The sequence below is a fragment of the Aotus nancymaae genome, unplaced genomic scaffold, assembly GCF_030222135.1.
Source record: "Aotus nancymaae isolate 86718 unplaced genomic scaffold, 86718_ANA_hifiasm-v0.15.2.pri h1tg000064l_1, whole genome shotgun sequence".
Taxonomy (NCBI): Eukaryota; Metazoa; Chordata; class Mammalia; order Primates; family Aotidae; genus Aotus; species Aotus nancymaae.
In genome coordinates this window covers 25,210,219-25,229,613 of record NW_026988479.1, presented here as the reverse complement: position 1 = coordinate 25,229,613, position 19,395 = coordinate 25,210,219, and the positions used below count along the sequence as shown (strand labels likewise).

General features: G+C 52.5%; 1 protein-coding gene across 3 annotated transcripts in view; it reads left to right on the top strand.

Moving 5' to 3' along the window:
* CAMK2A (calcium/calmodulin dependent protein kinase II alpha) overlaps positions 1-15,827 on the top strand; it is a 70,271-nt gene extending 54,444 nt beyond the window's left edge. For all 3 annotated transcript variants that reach the window (XM_064366509.1, XM_012451118.2, XM_012451202.2), the window contains 4 exons: positions 4,115-4,190; positions 6,837-6,931; positions 12,144-12,372; positions 12,649-15,827. In XM_064366509.1, the coding sequence (XP_064222579.1) occupies positions 4,115-4,190; positions 6,837-6,931; positions 12,144-12,372; positions 12,649-12,652 (404 nt within the window). In that variant the 3' untranslated portion in view covers positions 12,653-15,827. The remainder of the gene's footprint in view (positions 1-4,114; positions 4,191-6,836; positions 6,932-12,143; positions 12,373-12,648) is intronic.
* Positions 15,828-19,395: the final 3,568 nt, after the last annotated feature.

Below are 19,395 nucleotides of genomic sequence, written 5' to 3'. Positions count from 1 at the left end.
GCAGAGACATTCTGGGAAATATCAGTCAGGAATGCTGATCCCATCTCAGTCTTAGCATGCTGTATTATCTTGAGAGAGTGTCCTAACCTCTCTGGGGTCTGGGCTTTCCCATCTGTAGGGGAGCATTCCCGGATTGTCTGGGCGAACAGCTGGCAGATGAGAAAGGCCAGCGGTTGCTACTGAGCAGCTGCTGAATGAACACAGCAGTGGGGCTGCTGAGGACATGGAAGAGGCCCAGAATCAGAGTGGACTTCTCTAGATGTAAGAAGCATCAGGACTCCAGATCTTCTGTCCCACAGAACAAAGCAAGGGAGATTCCCACCCACTAGGCTTTATTGTTGGTAAACTCGATGTCCTGAGTAGCTGGAGGCACAGCCAAGTCAGGCACTGTCTCAGGCTACATTAATAGAGGTATAATATCCAGAATTGGGGAGGAGATAGAGAGTGCTACCCCAGACCTGATACACTGCATTATTCAGGCCAAACCTGAGATTGTGTGCGCATACTCAGAGAGGTGTCTAGACAGCTCCAGGACCTTCAAGGATTCAATCGCCAGCTTGAGTCAGTACCACATCCTGGAGGCCCTCAGCTCTGAGAAGAGAAGAGTGGACATAGAGGCTGAGGGAGCAGGTATTCACTTCAGGGCCCCAGAAAGAAGAATGAAGACAAGAACTATATCTAGGGACTTTTGGAAGGGCAGATTTCAACTTGAAAGAGAAGGAAGTAAAAATAGCCAGAGCCATCCAACAGTGCAGCCAGCTTCCCGGCAGGCCGAGAGCCCCGGGTTCAGCCAGAGCCGCACCCCTCACACCAGGCTGCTGGGAAACATCCCTGCCCTGGCTAGAGACTCTAGGATGGCCTCAGGAGGAACTTCCAATTCACAGATTCCCAGATGATAATAACCACGCTCGCATTTCCCAAGTGCAAGGCACTGCGCTAACTTCTTTACATAATGCAGCATCCTTTACATAAGTGTGTCCATCTAAAGGACTCGGAGTAGCAGCTGGCTCTCTGTGAGGACCACGTACATGTTAGCTATTTCTGTTGACATAGTCTTAACTCACTTAATCCTTAGAACAACTCTACAAGGTAAGTACTATTAGTATCTTCATTATACATATAGGGAAACTGAGGCATGGGACATTCCCTTGCCCAAGGGAACAGCTATTAAGTGGCAGAGCCAGAATTCAAACCCAGGGAGTCTGGCACCGGAATCCATGCCCTCAGCCACTATGCTAGACTCTGTGAGATGGCAGTGAGAAGCAGCCCAAGGAAGTGAGCCACTGAGCACAGGCTGGTGGAATGATGACCCAGAAGGGTCTTAAAGTCCATGCAGGGAAGGCAAGGAGGGTGACGCAGGTCCCATGTCAGAAGCACGTGGATTTGCTCTGGTGGTCAGCCCTGATTCCATGTGGGAGTGGTTAGAAAGAGGTAGCTCTGGACCAGGCACAGGGGCTCACGCCTGTAATCCCAGCACTTTGAGGCCGACGTGGGCAGATCACCTGAGGTCAGGAGTTCGCGACCAGCCTGGCCAACATGGTGAAACCCCATCTCTGCTACAAATACAAAATTTAGCTGGGTGTGGTGGTGCAGGCCTGTAATCCCAGTTACTTGAGAGACTGAGGCAGGAGAATCACTTGAACCCGGGATGGGGAGGCTGCAGTGAGCTGAGATCGGACCGCTACACTCCAGCCTGGGCAATACAGAGAGATCCTGTGTCAAAAAAACAAAAACAAAACAAAACAAAAATCATGTGGCTCTGGCCGGGCTAGACTTCTTCCCATCCTCAGTCTCCAGCTTCTAGGAAGGAGGGCACAGGCCAGGTTCCAGATGTCCTAGGGACAGTGACTACCAGGCAACTTGGGCAAGTCCAAGGGGCAGGACAAAGATAGCAGCCCAGACCCTGGTTTGGACCCATTCACTCATTCACTCATTCATTCATTCATTTACTCAACACTTATGTATTGAGTGCTGCTTCTGCCCCAGCCCTAAACATCTCCCCAGAGCGGGAGGTACAGCAACACCTGTGTGACCCAATGGCATTCATGGTCTAAAAATGGACTAATTCCCAACCCAGGTGGTTCTGATTGGAGCCAGGAGAGAGAGAGAATTACCTGTTCACAGTCGTGGCTGACATTGAATGATCATCGCTACATCTACCAAGGGTGGTGCTGGGCATGGTGTGGGAGAGTGTGATGGGCTTTAGAACTGCAAACTCTGATGAGGGTCCCAGCTCCAGTGGAGCTAATTATTTAGCTTTTCTCACTTTCAGCTTACTCATCTGTGACATGAAAGTGGAGTTGTGCTATGTGGCTCTGGAACTTGGTAGACTAAGCACACAGCACATGGCCTGGTACACTCACTCACTCATTCATTCAATGATGAAGGCCTATGGAGGCAGAGTCTGTTCCAGGCTCCAGGACACAGTAATCAAGGGATGCACAACCCAGCCCCCATAAGCTCGTCTATGAGTTGGGGCATACGTAAGCATTTGGGCAAAGCAACTGCATGAGGTTAGTGTTATGAAAGGCAGTGAGCTGGGGCTTCAGGGGCCTATGGAAAAGGCCCCGGGCAAAGAGCCCAGCTCTCCACCTGGTATGTGCCATGTCCTTGGGCAAATCACAACCCCCTCACTAGGCCTCAGTTTCTCTAAAGTTTGATAAGGAGGCTCTGGCCTCCAAGGGTTCTCTTAGCCTGGATGTTCTATGATTCTGTGTCCTCTGGGCCTGAGGTGAGCTCCTGTGTGGGATGGTGTGGCATGGGCAACCAGGAGGACAGGGCTGGTGAGGGCCTCTGCTAGGCTTGGACTCCCTCCTAGGCTCCCACACTGAGAAGTGCTGAGGCCAGACTTGAGCTTGCAATCCAGGCAATGTTTTCATCTCTTCACCCGAGACAGCTCCAGTGGGCCAATGAGCTGGCCAAGTTTAAAGCCAAGTGTAAGCCTGCGGAAGGAGGGAAAGTGGGCCTGCCTCTGCGAGACTGAGCAAGGCTTCTGTTAGGCTCTGCCAGGAGCCAGGACACCCGGCTTCAAATTCCTCCATCACTGAGGCTCAGTCACCTCGTATGTGAAGTGGAAGGGAGCTGGCCTTGCCTACCTCCCAGGGTGTTAGTGAAGAGCAGAGGCAACCCCTGGCAGGGGCACAGGGAAACAGGACGTGGCTGCACTTAGGAGGTGCATCCCCTGTGTGCCAGGCTTTGGCCATTGCTTTGTGTGCATCACATCACCCCGCCCTCATAACCACCCGGGGAGAACACTATCATCTCCATTTGACAGACCAGCAAACCACCTTGTGGCCCGCAGTTGCACAGCTTGTGAGGACCTGCACAGTCATTTAGGTGAACATCTGTCTAAGCTGAAGCCTGGATTCTTTCCACTATGTATTTGGCTCTGAATGAATGAGAGGTGGTGGTGTCCCCATTTTACAGATAAGAAAACTGAGGCTCAGAACATCACACATCTAATAAGACTGCCATCTAACACCACCAGAAAGAGCAGCTGTTTGTGGTGTTTCAATGGCAGACAGGGGAGGGCCAGGTCTCAGCAACTGGGATTCATTATTCCTAGAAAGTTCTAGACAGTTTGGTGTCTAATTCCTATTGGCACCCAAATAGAGCAAAAAGCTCACCTAGGTTCAAGTGATGTGTATACCCTAAGACTTTTCTTAGTGGTCCTGGTTTTGGCCCTAAGGAAGCCCCTGGTTCATGGCTATCAGTGACAGTGCCACAGTTGATCCTGTTTTGATTCACATGGCAAAGCAAAGGTGGTAGGAATAAGTATTTGGGAGCCAAGACCTGGAGTCACATCAGGCATAGAGTCAGAATGTGCACCATGTGTTAGAGGCAAAGACCGCCAACAGAGACGCTGGCTCTGCCGTTTGTAGTTGAGGAACTTTCACACCTTTTTTGCCTTTCTGGGCCTCAGTTTCTTCTGTGGAACGGGAGTGATGACGCCTATCCCCCAGCAGCAATGCGAGGATAAACGAGATCATCTGCATGAGGCCTTCAGGTTCCAGCACAGGGTCTGGCACATGATAAGGACTCAAGAAGTGGTAGCTGGTGCTTCGTTACCATCGCTATTATTATCATTATTTCTGTGTCCCCTTCTGCCTTACAGTGCGGAAACAGGAAATTATAAAAGTGACAGAGCAGCTGATTGAAGCCATAAGCAATGGAGATTTTGAGTCCTACACGTGAGTCAGCTGGGCTCATTCTGCATGTCCTGCCTGGATCGTTGTTCAGCGGGTACCGATGGCTAGCTTTGGGGATCCTCATCTCCGACCCTCATCCACTCACTTTGCATGTGCTGTGAATCAGACTGAACTCACATTTCTATTTGCATCTGGACTTGATGCTTATATTGAGCTTTCTGTTCGCAACACTTCTCTATATGTCAGTCCTCCTCCTCCTGTCCTTCCTCCTCCTCACATCTTGTTCCCTGGGAGGAACGCCAACAAAACTCCCTTGCTTCCCCAAGGAAAGAGGGGGTGGACAGCATCATAGCATGGGCCTCCTCAGGAGATGAGCTGGGAAGGTGGAAAGCGAGACAGGCCCCCCCGCCATTCCTGCCCAATGGGCCTGGGCGCTCACCCTACACTCCCTTGGACCTGTGACCTCAGACAGGCAGGAGCAGGCAGGATCCACAGGGAGTGTCCCTTTGGTGAGCAGGCATAAGCAGAAGTACCTCTAAGCAGAATCTGAACTCCTCTGAGAAATAAGGCAGCATGCACAAAAATTACATAAAATGAGACATCCCAGTGTGTGAGGGCCGAGCCGGAGCACCTGTGCTGCCCACTCACGCCTTTCCTGGCCTGGCCCAGAAACAAACTTTGGCCGGGCCCTCAGCTGGCCTGGGGGAGAGTAAATATTCTGGGCTTAGTCCTTAATAGTTTGGCCAGTGCTGACAAGGCCTGGGCCTGGAGACCAGACATAAGCTTTTTGGAGGACAAAGACTGCCCACCAGGGCAGAGTGATTTTTCCCTGCTGGGTTAAGGTGAGTTGGGCATAGCCTGGCTGGGGTTCGCTCCTTGGGCAGCTTGGTCCTTGTTTCCAAGATGCCTAGAGCTGGTTTGCCTCTCAAAGCCTTGGCAGGCCAGGTACATTCTAATTGTGGGAGGGTTTTCAGCGGCAGCAGGTGGCAAAGCCCCCTAGAAGGTCACTGGCTCCCTTTGGAAGAACAGGGGCTTGGAAGATGCATGTGTGGAACTGAGGGTGACCTGTGCATATGTGTATGCATGCACTTGTACACATGTGTGCACGTTTGGGACTGTGCACAAGGAGGGTGCGCAGGTGCGTGTGCATATGTATACTGGAGTGTTGCACTGAAGCATGGAAATAGGCTGTTAAGCTGGTCTCGCAGCCAGTTCTAGAAGGAGTGAACTTGGAATGTATCATGCCAGTGGCTCTGGAAGGACCCAGCCAGGGAATGAAGGAAAGTGAGATGGGTCCTGTGGTCCCCAAGCTCCTCAGTGGCACTTCTGGGGGTCCTGGGGAACCCCTCACACCTATGGGATGTCACTTCCTCTGACATCTGCAGCCTGCTCTACGTTCTGACCCCTTGCCATGACCTCTGGGTCCAGGATGCCCTGTGTAACCCTGAATATGTTCCTTCATCTCTCTGAGCCTCAGTTTCCCCATAGGTACAATGGAGTTGGGGCAATGGCCTCCAAGTCCCTTTACTCTAGGAGGCAGGAATACCAAGGTGCCTCCAGGGTTGGGGCTTCTTCAGTGGGGGTGCGTAGTCTCCCACATGCCCAGACCCCCACCACTGGCGGATTCTGGAGCTGAAAGGGTCTTGGGCACCCCGTTTGGTCTGAGCACAGTCCCCCAGCCCCTGGCGTAAGCCATCTGGAGAATCTGGGGTCATGAGTAGAGAAGCAAGTTGCCTGGGGCCACCCAAACAGGCAGAACAGAGCAGGGACAGTGCACCCTGCAAATGCTTTCTCCAGCTCAGACGGTGCTGGGCCTGACACCCCCTCCTGGGTGTCTCCAATTCTACCCTGGGTTGAGAGCTTTGCTTGTCCTGGGACATTCCCTGTCCCTGGCTTCATTGCTATTGCCACGGGGGTCCATGTTATGCCACAGAAGATCCCACAGACCTGTTTCCCTGGAACGAGGAAAAGACAGCTTGTTCCCTTCCCTTGTCTGGCTGTCAGGGTCTCCCAGAAAACTAAGACTTGGAAGGGAACAACAGCTGAAAATACACAGCCTCCGTCATGCCCTGTGCTTCTCCTCCCAGATATTACCTCATCTAATGCTATTTTTCTCATCCTACAGAAGAGGAAACTGAGGCTCACAGCCAAGGCGGCTGGTAACAATAGGGAACCCTTGTTCAAATTAGCAAAACTCGTCCCTTCCAGGTATATACCTGGCTTGATGAGCAGAAGTCACTTTTATGTGAAGGAAAAGGCAGTGCCCCCCAGTCTCGACCCCACAGGAAGATAAATTAGAAAAAGCCCCCTCTGGATCCACTGCCCCGAACCAGGGAGCGCAATTTGGAGAGTAGAGAGCAAACGGAATTTCCTCCCCACAGCACCGTTAGTGCCTGCGCAGCCCTGCACACCAACCACGGTGCTCTCGCTTAAAGCGGCTAAGCCACTTGCTTGGGGTCTCATAGCCACTGGTGAGCCAGGGCCTGAACTTAGGCTTCCTGGATCTAGATGGCACACACCAATCAGTGATATCCCATACTTTATAGCTTGCTTGCAAGCCCCTTCCCGTCCACTAACTTCAATGATCCTGTGAGGTGGGTGCAATCATTCCTATTTCACAGGCTCACCCTCCAAGGGTCCAGTGAGAAGCCACACCAGCCCCTCTTTCCTCTGGCTTCTTTCCCCCAGGAAGATGTGCGACCCTGGCATGACGGCCTTCGAACCTGAGGCCCTGGGGAACCTGGTTGAGGGCCTGGACTTCCATCGATTCTATTTTGAAAACCGTGAGCAATTCCTTCTCTCTGTGGTGCCTGTTGTCTGCTCTCGTTCCATGTCCTGCCGGATGGCACAGCAGGGTGACGGGCAGGGCCCCAGGGGCGGCTCAGGAGCCAGCGAAGAGGAAGCTCCCATGTGGACTGGGGTTGGTACCCTCTTGGTTCCCTCTCCTAACCCTGGCCCATCGACTACCAGCTGCCCCTCCTGTGGTTGAAAATGGGGCAGGCGAGGTCCCAGAGACCAGGGACACTCCGGACAAGCCCTCCCAGGCCTCTCCTGCCCATGACTCTGGGCAGGGTCTGGGGAGGGCCCTGATTCCCATATTATAGATAAGGGAGCCTTCCCACTGGCACATACACCCAAGTTACAGTCATCTTGATGCCTAGGGCCAGCTGAGCTGCCCAGCTGGTCACAAGCTGGCTGGTGGGTTGTTATGCAAGTGACCTCTGTGGGTGGGCAGTTTGGGAAAGAGGTGAGGACAGCGAGCTCACACTGCTGTTCCCCTGCCTGTTGTCTAGGTCTCTGTCCTGCATGTCTGTCCTTCCCGGGCTTCTCCTTTGCAGGAGAGACCTTGGCAGCTTTGCAACCAGGAGCCTTCAGTGGGTAGAGGCTGGGCCTGACCTACGGTGCTTTCTGCCTGTGTCTGTGTTTCCCTAGGCCAGAGGTCAGGTAGGGATGAATTAAAATGCACACAGGTTAGAATCATGCAGCTTAGGACAGGGAGGAAGGACCTACGAAGTCGTATATCCAGGGTCCCCCAAAGTCAAGGGCGTGTACCACTGAGGCTACAAAGTGATTTCAGGTGTATGTGGGCACCACTTTAAACAGCATTGGTTTACACAGTGAGAGAGCGGTTTCCTTCTTAATTTTCTTTCAATACTCTGGCTTCATCGGGGGGAAAGTCTTTGCTAGGTGCTAGCCTGTCTTCAACACCCCTCTGCCACTGTGTAATTTCCCTCTTTATCAAAGAGAAAACAAATCTCAGGCTCAGATCTCTTTCAGGCAAGAGTGTGGTGCAAGGATTATGTAACTTTCTTTCATTTTCACCAGCCTTATTATTAGAACTTTATTCATGATACTGATTGTTCATTAATGGTTATGTCAATAAGTTTTCTTTTAAAATAAATCTATAGCCAGGTGCAGTAGATCATGCTTGTAATCCCAGCACTTTGGGAGGTTGAGGTGGGTGGATCCCTTGAGGTCAGGAGTTCAAGACCAGTCTGGCCAAGGTGGTGACACCCCTCTCTTCTAAAAATACAAATATTAGCTGGGCGTGGTGGTGGGTGCCTATAATCCCAGCTATTCGGGAGGCTGAGGCTGCAGTGAGCCGAGATTATGCCACTGCACTTCAGCTTGGGCGACAGTGAGTCTCAGTCTACACACACACACACACACACACAAATTATAGAAATTAGTAAAGTGAGAAATACTTTTCTTTCTTTTTTTTTTTTTTTGAGACTGAGTCTCACTCTATCACTCAGGCTGGAATGCAGTGGCATGATCTCCCCTCACTGCAACCTGGGTTCAAGCAATTCTCCTGCCTCAGCCTCCTGAGTAGCTGGGATTACAGGCACCTGCCACCACGCCTAGCTAATTTTTGTATTTTTAGTAGAGACAGGGTTTCACCATGTTGGCCAGGCTGGTCTTGAACTCCTGACCTCAAATGATCTGTCTATCTTGGCCTCCCAAAGTGCTGGGATTACAGGTGTGAGATACCACGCCTGGCCTGGGAAATACTTTAATGAAGTAAGTACAGGTGGTACTTGTGAATGGTAAAAATAACGAAGAAGGTACTTCAGTGACTGAAGTAGGATCTAGTCCAACTCTTCATCATACAGAGGGGAAACTGAGGCTCAGAGAGGGGAAGTGACTTGTCTAAAGGAATCCAGAAAGCCAGTGGCAGAACCTGGAGCTGACTCACCCCAGTGCCCTTTCCCTTCCCTGTAGCACCTGCTGCATCTGCACATTAGCAAGCCCCCACTGGGACTGACACTCCTCTCCTGGCTTGTACCCTCTCTGCCTGAATTGTATAGCATACAGAGGCCAAGGACACCCTCCAAAAAGCTGTGAAGAAGAAAGCAACATCTTCCTTCAGTAAATCAAACGAATTCTCGAAGGCTAACAAGGAAGATTAAATTCTCGGCCGGGCGTGGTGGCTCATGCCTGTAATCCAAGCACTTTGGGAGGTCGAGGCAGGAGGATCACCTGAGGTCAGGAGTTCAAGATCAGTCTGGCCAACATGGTGAAACCCCGCCTCTACCTAAAAATACAAAAAATAGCCAGGTGTGGTGGCTCACGCCAGTAATCCCAACTACTAGGGAGGCTGAGGCACGAGAATTGCTTGAACTTGGGAGGCAGAGGTTGCAATGAGCTGAGATGGTGCCACTGTACTCTAGTTTGGGCGACAGAGTGAGACTCTGTCTCAAAAAAAAAAAAAAGATTGAATTCTCAGGCAAGGAGAGGTGGCTGGACCCCATAGGTTCTATCACCCTGGAGCTCCCTCACTGGTTACGGTGGCGACCATCCTACAGTCTGTCCTCTGGGGGCACCAGTCCCCCAGGGTAAACTTACAATCCCCACAAAGCAGGGACCAGGCTAAGGCCCAACTGCAAAGTCTGAGGGATGACAAAATGGAAATCATCACAGAGAGGAAGCCATGCAGCCCTTTGCCTGCGTCTATGCAGGGCCCCTCTTAGCGTTGGTCCCCCGACTCCAGGCTTAAACATCTGGTGACCTCCAACGCAGAACTCACAAGGGCAGACCCAGAGTAACTGCTCACTCCTGGCCAAGCCCCACCTTCCAGAGCCCTATTTTTTCCTGTTGACGACTTGGCTCTGTCTCCCACCCTATGCACAACGATAGATATTGGAAGCCTCCTATTTTTTCAAAAGACACCACATCAGGTGGCATTTCTTTACAAATACCTCTTAAGACCCCAGCCCTTGCTGACTGTAGCAAGGCCCAGTGCCCGCAACAATGCTAAGCTCTGTTTGTACCTCCTGGGGTTGTTCCAGATTGTCCTAACCCAGTCTCACCTGGAAACTGACTTCTTTTTCAAAAAATAATTTTATCTATCTATCTATCTATCTATCTATCTATCTATCTATCTATCATCTATCTACCAACCAGGTTATGAAACTGGCTATTTTTCATATTTTTCGTAGAGACAGGGTTTTGCTTTGTTGCCCAGGCTGGTCTCGAACTCCTGGGCTCAGGTGATCCACCCACCTTGGCCTCCTAAAGTTCTGGAATTACAGGCATGAGCCACCACTCCCAGCCAAAACAGACTTTTTTTAGATTCCACTGCATTTTTTTCAGGAATTAGCCCGGCCTGGGACAAGTCAGGTTGCTTCTCTGGACCTTATCTGCATATCTGTGGAATGGATGTGTTGAATAGATGGTCTTGTATGCCTCCAGCCCTGAACGCTGTCAGGGACACTTACAGAGCTCTCCTCAGATTCTACAGTTGGGCTGCTGGATGACCTCTGACCTCCGAGGTCACTCCCAAGTCTATGATGCTAAAACTCTGCATTCTACATGTCCAAGAGCCCAGAATTCTGTTATTCTACGTGCCTAAGACTTGGTGAAGTCCTTTATCTAAAGCCTGGGTGTAACGTGTTCTAACAGGAGATAGGTGCTATTGGATACTTTCTGCAATCCCGAAAAAAAAAAAGACACTTTACATTTTTCAGAAAATAAGTGGCTCACAAACCTGGCTTGGCACCAGGATCAAGGGGTAAGGAAGGAGAAGGGAGATTTTTAACACTAGAGATTCTTTTTTTTTTTTGAGACGGAGTTTCGCTCTTGTTACCCAGGCTGGAGTGCAATGGCGCGATCTCGGCTCACCGCAACCTCCACCTCCTGGGTTCAAGCAATTCTCCTGCCTCAGCCTCCTGAGTAGCTGGGATTACAGGCACGCGCCACCATGCCCAGCTAATTTTTTGTATTTTTAGTAGAGACGGGGTTTCACCATGTTGACCAGGATGGTCTCGATCTCTTGACCTCGTGATCCACCCACCTCGGCCTCCCAAAGTGCTGGGATTACAGGCTTGAGCCACCGAGCCCAGCCAACACTAGAGATTCTTGATCTCCGCTCTCTAAGGGCGGGGTTGGGGAAGCTGTGTTTAAAGTCAGCACTTCGCATGATTCAGACCTGCATTTGGGCTACATGAATAGAAGCGTTCCTCTCAAGCCCCAGATACAGATCACCACTGTCCAACTCCTCCCTGGGTTGTTGTCTTTCTATGCTTTCATTTTCTACCTTGAGGAAAACATCGAGTTTCTAGAATCAATATAATAATAGTAATGGTGGTATCTCATTTCATGCGGTGGGATCTGGTGTCAAGGACTTTGTCAGCCCTATCATGACTCCAAGAGTTATGTATTGCTTCCTAACTCTGGAAAGCCCCATGACCTTGCAATGACCCCCATGACTGCTAATATCATCCCTATCATTTCAAGGTTCTAAGATTCTACAATTCTCATATTCCCCCAAGTTTCCACAATTCTATCTATATCTACAGTAGAAGTGGCCAGCAGGCCCACAGGCTGTGTCTGAACTGCAGATATACTTCACATGGCCTGCATGTTTTAAATTTGAATTATATGAAATCAAAAAACAAAGAGTTTTCATATAAAAATTCAGATTTCCAGATTCTCTTGAAAAACCAGGTGTGTCAACACCAGTGTCACTCACATAGCAGCCACCAGGAAGCTGTGTGTGGGACGCCCTCTTTAGGTGGGACAAGGCATTCTGTTTGCCACAGTCCCCATCTCTCCCTATTGCCTCCCTGACCCAGAGGCAAAGGGTCAGTTGTCATTTAGCATCTTATACCTGGCTCAGCCCCTGTTGCTTATGTGCCTGCCTGGCACCTAGGGAGATCCGGCTTTGAGACTGTGCTCAGAGCTCATCTGGTTCTATAATCATCTAGGCTTACTTCCATGGGCTAACAGTCTATGATTCTAACATTCCATTTTCCCATGTTGGATGAATTCTGCATGTCTGAACTCCACTGTATCTAAGCTGGGATGTGATGTCCCCATCATCTAGAAGTTCCACCTCACCCCAGGTAGCTGAGCCCTGCCACAGAGGTCCCCTCCCTGCAAATGAAGCAGGCAGGGCGCCTCCGCTGAGAGGGCTGCTGGGAGTGGAGAAAGTGAAGACAGTGAGAAGGAGGCACCCGGTTGCATCTCCTCTGCCCCTCCCATCCCCACCTCCAGTGTGGTCCCGGAACAGCAAGCCCGTGCATACCACGATCCTGAATCCCCACATCCACCTGATGGGCGATGAGTCGGCCTGCATTGCCTACATCCGCATCACGCAGTACCTGGATGCCGGCGGCATCCCACGCACCGCCCAATCGGAGGAGACCCGCGTCTGGCACCGCCGGGACGGCAAATGGCAGATTGTCCACTTCCACAGATCTGGGGCGCCCTCCGTCCTGCCCCAGTAAGAATCCCTCTTTCCTGCCTCCCAGATTAATGTAAAGGATGGGGGTGTTGCCCTGGAGGGGGTTACATCGGGGAAGCTGCTTCCTTCAGCTCTGAAAGGCTACAGAGTGGGAAGACCCCACTCTGCAGGTCGAGGGCAGACCCCAAGAAGGAGACCAGGCCTGCAGTTCTGGGGGAAGAGCTGTGCTTGGACTCCATCTAAGGCGGCAGGGTGGGTGGGTTGCCCATGCAGGAAGCACCATGCCCTGAGAAACACCCTGTGTGTGTCTTACAGCTGAGGGACCAGGCCAGGGTCGCTGCGTTGCTGAGCCGCAGAGATCCACTCTGTCCGTGGAATGGAGCTGCTGGTTCTCCCAGGTGGATTTTGCTGGAATTCCCCCATCTCATCACCCCACCACTGTCACTTCTGTACCTGCATCAAGAAAATCCGCTTGTCCACAAAAGTCATCGCAACTTCAGAGCCAATGGCCACATCTCTCCACCTCTCACCCCCACCCTCTCCCCGGCCAGGCTGGGGCTTCCTCAGGCCTGAGTGCCCATGGCACTGGCCCCCTCTCCCTGGCCCCGGCGGCTGTCTGCCTGGCCTGCCTTGGGCTGTAGGTTAGAATGCCCGGGCAGTATGCCCACCAGGGGTTGGGGAGAAGTAGGGGTGGCACGGTAAGGAAGGCAGCATCCGCCAGTCCCTCTCCTGGACCTCTCCTCTTCCAGGGTGTCTGAGGAAGGGCAGATAACACCCCCTAGCCCCCAAGCCAACCGCCCTGAAGGAGTGGGGAGAGGAGCAGACGCCAGGAGCCTCCTGCCTCAAAGCGCTCCCCGAGTCTTCTCCCTCCTGTGCTGACCTCAGGGTGGTCTGACCCTTCCCTCAGTGTGGGGGTCGCGGCCCTCTCAGGTGCCCCTACTTGCTTTCTGCTTCCTTCCAGGAAGTCCACCTCCAACATTCACCCCCTCACACACCCCACCATTGTTCCTGGAGAATTCCAGCTTCGTCGTATCTCAGAGAGGAAATCTAATTGTTTTTTGGGGCAAAAGAAAGCAACATTTAGGTATCACTTCTACTTGGACCGCATGCCTTTTTATAGCCAAATTTCTGTGTATTTCGTAAATGGATTTTGCGTTCCTGGATATTTATGTAATAACTAGACTTCTCAGATTATTGTGAGAAGGGTCGGGTTGGAAGGGGTGTAGGAAGAGGGATGAGGGGTAGTTTTTTTCTGTTCTAGTTTTTTTTTTCCGTCATCTCTGAGATGGACCTTGTCACCTGTGGTTATTAGGGCCGAGGCGAACTCAGCTCCAGAGAGAAGGGCCTCTCTGCCATTTCGGTCCCAAAGTGAGCTGACACAGGCGTTCCTTTTGGGGCTGTGGAAGCATCAGATGCCAGCGCTGACTCAGGAATAGCAAGTCAGGGCAGAGAGGAGGAGGGAGGCTGTAGGGATGGAAATATCTGGACTTTTCTTTGCTTCCCTCCCAAACTGGGGTCTTCACTAACGCACTTCCCAGGATTTCATCTCACCATATCTGCGTGCCGCCCCCAGCACCACCCACCCACCTCTGGGGGGCCCACGAGCATGTGTTCTCATTGCCTTTCCCCCCATGGCATCTGATGACCACAGCAGAGCACTGGGAATTTCTACTCTTCACGCGTCATCCTGCAGCCTCGGGTTCGCATCCTCTCTTTCTTTTCCTCTTTCCCTCCTTCCCTGGGATTGACTCTGAGTGGAATACCTTGGCACATCCACTAGGATCTACTGTCTGCACTGTTTTCTTTGCATGACTTTATATGCAGTAAGTATGTTGAAAACAAACGAAAAGAAGAAAACGCTCAACAAAACCAATCTACATGTTTTGGACTAAAAAAAAATAGAGGTTGTATTCTCAGTGTCCGACTCGGAATTATGTTGCTGCCTCTCTGTGCTTTTGGCCTCTGTGTGGCCGTGTTTTGCCAGCATGAGATACTGTCCCCTCTGGAGGATTTTAGGGGAGGAAGAGCCACGTCCCCAGGGATTGGAGGAGGCTCCGGTACCCTCAACCCTCATGGGTGTTGGTTGGAGCAGAACTGGTGAGGCTGTTTGATCCAAGACTTTCTTCTGAGTTCTCCCCGATCACCAGCTGTCTGCTGGGTTCTTAAGTCCTGCTGCCCAGACCCAGGTGACACAGGCAGCGCCAGGTCTGCAAGCCAGGAGAGATGCTGCCCAGGCCTCCTGGTTTCCAAGCTGGTCCATCACTGGCCTCTGTCCTTGGCAGAGACCTTGCTGCCCAGGTCCTGGGGTGGGCTCTTGGCCTGCCCCAGGCCCAGAGGGTTTCCCAGTAAGGCCCAGTGATCCCACTGTCCCTGGGGCAAAACCACTTGTCCCCCTTGTGAGCTGCCAGTTCCCTACAGCCATCCCCAGTCAAGCGTGAGGGTGTGGCCTTCACCAGGGGCTGCTGCAATTACCAAGCAAGATCTCAGCTCTTCTTCAGCCTCAGTTTCCTCATTGGTTAAAAGGGTTCATTGCTCCCATCCAGCTGATGAAGGCGCAAACATCTGACGATGTGAAGCCTAATTTACCCACAGGGATAGTCACTGGGAGGACTCCTGTTTACTTCTAGAACTGGCCAGGCCCCACGCCCTCCCCTGCCTGCCCCAGATTCCCCTCTTCGGTGCCTGTCAACTGCTTTTCAGCAGTGGACTGCAGGGGAAAGAGCAGTGGTTTGGAGTGAGTAGGCTTCCATTTCCAGCTCTGACCTCACTTGCTGTGTGACCTTGGGCAAGTTCCTTCCCCTCTCTGGAGCTTGGTTTCCCCGCCAGAGGAAATGGAGCTGGAGGAGCCTGAGGTCCTGCCTTTCACTGGCTGACACACCTCCTGTCCACTGTGTCCCTCTCCAAGTGCCAGAGAAGTGGAGGCAGGTCGCTACCCCAGGCTGCGATGGCCCCCGCTGTGAAGGCCAGACTGTGGGTAGGCAGCCACCTGGTGCCACCACAGGGCACCAGGGATGATCCTGAGGCAGCAGGCAGGGGAAACTCACAGAAAAAACTGCCCAGAGCCTGCCCTCACCAGACAAACTCCATGCTCCTCCAAAACACCCTTTAGATGCAAAAAAAAAAAAAAAAAAAATCCAAACCCAAGTCAAAACCTTGGCTCCAGCATGCAAACACGTTTACAGGAAAGTATTCTCCTGGGTTTGTGCCTACAACGGTGCGAATCCTGACCCAGGGCCTCCTGGCTCCCTTCAAAGGGAGACCCTTTGGGGGGATGAGTTTGCCAGACTCCCCGTGCTGGTTTCTTTGTTACTATTTGTTTGGGGGTTTGTTTTAGTTCTTTTTTGTTTTTCTTTTCTTTTTTAAAACTATGTGGCTGTGAACTTGAATGACCACTGCTCAAACTTTCTGCTATTTCGGGGGTGGGATGGGAAGAAGGGGCGTCTGTTTTATTCTTGGTGTTTTCAGTGCAATAAATAGCTACAAACTTCTGTGCACTCTGTGTGTTCCTGTCTTGGTCAAGCCCCTGCGCTGGAGGCTTTTGTTCGTTTCCAGTTCTAGATCTGCCCCAGGGCAAAATAAAAGTCTCGGTCTTCATTCTGATTGGGCCAACTATGGTCACATGCTCAAAGCTGAACCGGTCACTGTGGGATTATGCCTGGACCACATGCCCCACCTGTAGAGCCAGGGAGGGGGTCAGCTTTCTCCCAGGGACATGGGGTACCTTCAACAAGGGCTAGGGGGTGGCCATGGGTTGCCTGAGCAGCCAAGAGCTAAAGTCTCCCTCAGGCCTTGGGGTAGGCTCTTCTCCTCCGGGCCTCAGTTTCCCCGTACAACGTGGAGCTTATTCCACAAGTCCCCTAACCCATTCTCTTCCCTCAGCCCAGTCTCACAGACAAGCACCCAGGACTCAGCACACCAGAGATAAGAAGAAAATGCTTTAAAGCACAGAGAGTGCTTTAAAGAATGGAGAAGGGAAAAAAGGTTATCTTTATTCATAAACATATGTCTGGGCCAAGTGCCTGGGATACTTTGGTCCTTGGAGCCCGAGCTGCTGGCCTCTGGCGGGGCAGAGTCAAAGTGGTGATGCAGAGGCTTTGGCCACCTTGAGACTGTGGCAGAGTGATCAACCTTCCCAGCTACCTATGTGAAATGTTCAATGCTAAAACCAGGACAGCACCAGGCCAACCAGACCAGCTGGTCACCCTAAGCCTTGACCCCCATTGCCCAGAGGCCTGGTTGCCACGGGGCTAAGAGAAGGTGCCCATGGGAGCCCACAGTTCCCTCTAGACCATACTCCAGGTGCCTGAGACTCCAGAATCCCTGCACCAGCTGCCTTCCGGGTCTATCCTCGCTGCTGGTGTGTGGAATGGCCAGGGCGGGGTCTGTGGGGAGTGTGCCCGTGGCACATAGGGGAGGACCTTCACAGTGAGAGCACAGGCCAAGGCTGGTAAAAGCAAGAGAGGCTTGGGGACAACTCCTCTTGGGCAGGAGTTGTCATTTTTTCCATTTTCCATCCTTGCCCCAGAGTCTGCAAGGGTTAGTGCCAGGCGTCCTCCCAGCCCTGCCTTCACTTGCCCCAGAGGCTCCTGCACAAAGCCTTGAAGGCTTGGATGGCCATTGTGCCTTTTTACCAGCAGGTGGCAGCACAGGAGCAGGTTTCAGGCGATCCTTGGCTCCAGCATGTCTGCCTTGCCCTGGGAGACATCCTTTAACTCTCAAAAAGTACTGACTCCACTTAAAACACTATTATGATCTCACAGGAGCATGATACTCTGCAGTTCACAAAGTGCTTTCACAACACCTCTTGTCCCAGTTGCAACAGTCCTATTTTGAAGATGAAAATAATGAGACTCAAAGGCAAAGAGGCTTCTTGCAAGACTGTGACGAGGACGCACCCCAGCCTTCTAAAACTCCGAGCACTGCACTCTGTTCCCTCCAGGGGCCTCCCCTGCCCCGGTCTGTGCTGACCTTCCCCCATCTCTGGACAGCCAGCGAGGAGTGAGTGGCATTCTTAGGCTCTCCTCCCTTTTTTAACCCTCTTCCCCTTCCAGCCTCTGCTTTCTCTCTCGGTTGTCTACACCCACAGTCTCCATACCCCAAAATGCACTGCAGAGGGCCGTTTCCCCCTCATTTTCCAGCTCAGCGCACTGTGACACCTTCTCACCCTTCAGGACATGGCTCCAGCATCTTCTCTGGGAAGTTCCCCCACCCTCCCTGGCCTCTCCCATACCCTGGGCTAGGTCCCTCCTGGGCTTCCACCATCCACTCCACCGTCCTCACCACAGATCTCTGGTTTGAAGTCACCTAAGCAAGTGTCTGCAGAACTATGTGCTCTTTGAAGGCAGAACAGCTTCTTGTCCACGCTCCAGATGCACGCAGCAGATACTGTCATTCTTGCACAGAGGAGACCCCCGCAGATGTGTCCTGGAATGAAGGAGGAGTGGAGGCTGTGCGGGCATGAGTATTCCACCCACCCAGAGATAACAACGGTGAACACTTACTGGGGACGGACCGATGCCAGGCACGCCCTACCTCTTTCATAGGTGCTCTCTCAATCCTCAGCACACCCCTCCACTTTGGGCACTATTATTCTCTTCATTCTGTGAATAAGAAGACTGTGTGCCCAGAGGGAAGGAACCCGCCCAAGATGGCCCAGGGCACGAGGGAGGGAGGTGAGACTGAGGCTCCCAGCCTCGGTGAACACCTGCTTCCCACACCTGCTTCCCTGGGGCGTGCTGTGGCTGGGCTGGGCTCCAAGGAGGGCTCAGAGATGAGCTAGACCTGTCTCGTGTCTCCTGTCCCCCAGGAATCCCTAGTGCCATTCCAGACAGTGAGAGACATGCAGAGAGCAAGAACTCAAGGCAGGCTGGGATGGGGGCTGGATCTGCAGGTGCAAAGTGTGCCGGAACCCAGAGGAAGGAGAGATGGCGATGGGGCTGCATGAGGCTTTGCGAGGGCGCTTGGTGGGATGGAGGCAGGGCAAAAACTGGGAGCCCAGAACTGTGGTGGCAAGGTGAGCAGAACAGGCTCAGGGGGAGGCTGCGGGGGCCGGAGGTGTCTAAGGGCTGAGTGAGCCCCGAATCTTCTCAGGGCACGGGTAGGCTCCAGCAGTGGAAATGGCCTTCCCCAGGTGTGGGTTGCGGCAATCTTTTAGGAAACATCCCCTAGCAGGTGCTGGGGGTGCGCAAAGGACAAGGTGGGGCAGGTCCAGTCCTGTGGAAATGCCCCCCTCTCCTTGTCCTTCCTCCTGGGACCAGCCCCACCCTCCTGTCTCCACCTAGCCCACCAGAGGTCTCAGAAGCCACTGAGAAAAGGGAGGATTGTCAGCATCCTCTCCCAAAGTGACGTTGGAGGAGTCGCATCCCCTCTCTGGGCCTCAGTTTCCTCATATTACAGTGACACTGAACCTGTGGGCCCCAAGTCTGGGAACTGAGCTGGCTGCTACAGACTCACCAGGGAGTTTGCGAAACATACAGATGTTTCGGGCCCCACCCTCAGAGAACAAGAGCCATTCTTCTGGGCAGGGGTCCAGGCAGCTGTAGTTTTAGTAAGCAAGCGCCTATGTTTGGGAATTTGCATGGAGCATCCCCTCCCCCTCCCCGCATTGTCCCCACCCCGTTTCCAAAGTCACAATGGCAGCCTGAAGATGCAGTTATCAGGGAGCCCCACCCCAGGCTTCCCACTTCCCTGTCCTCCCCTGACTCAGCTAGATCAATATTGACTATAGGCCCCTCCCCTGCCTCTAAGTCATGCCACCTTAGTCCTGAAGTTCTCTGAGACCCTGACCTTGGATCCACAGAGTGAAGGTCAAGCCAGGCTTGGGACTGTGAGGATGTTATTGCTGTGCCCACACTCCCCCTGTAGCCCCTACTCCCAGTGACTGGGCAGGGCATCTGGCTCACTGGAGAAACCTGCAGGGCTCCTAATCCTTAAACTCATCCTCCTGGAGGGATGAGACTTCCTTCCCCCAGGTGGAGCCAATCCCAATCCATCTCTGAAGACGGATGCTGCTCCCCTCCCTAGATCCCGTGGCGTGGTCCCCAGCAGAAGGCTGCATGGAGT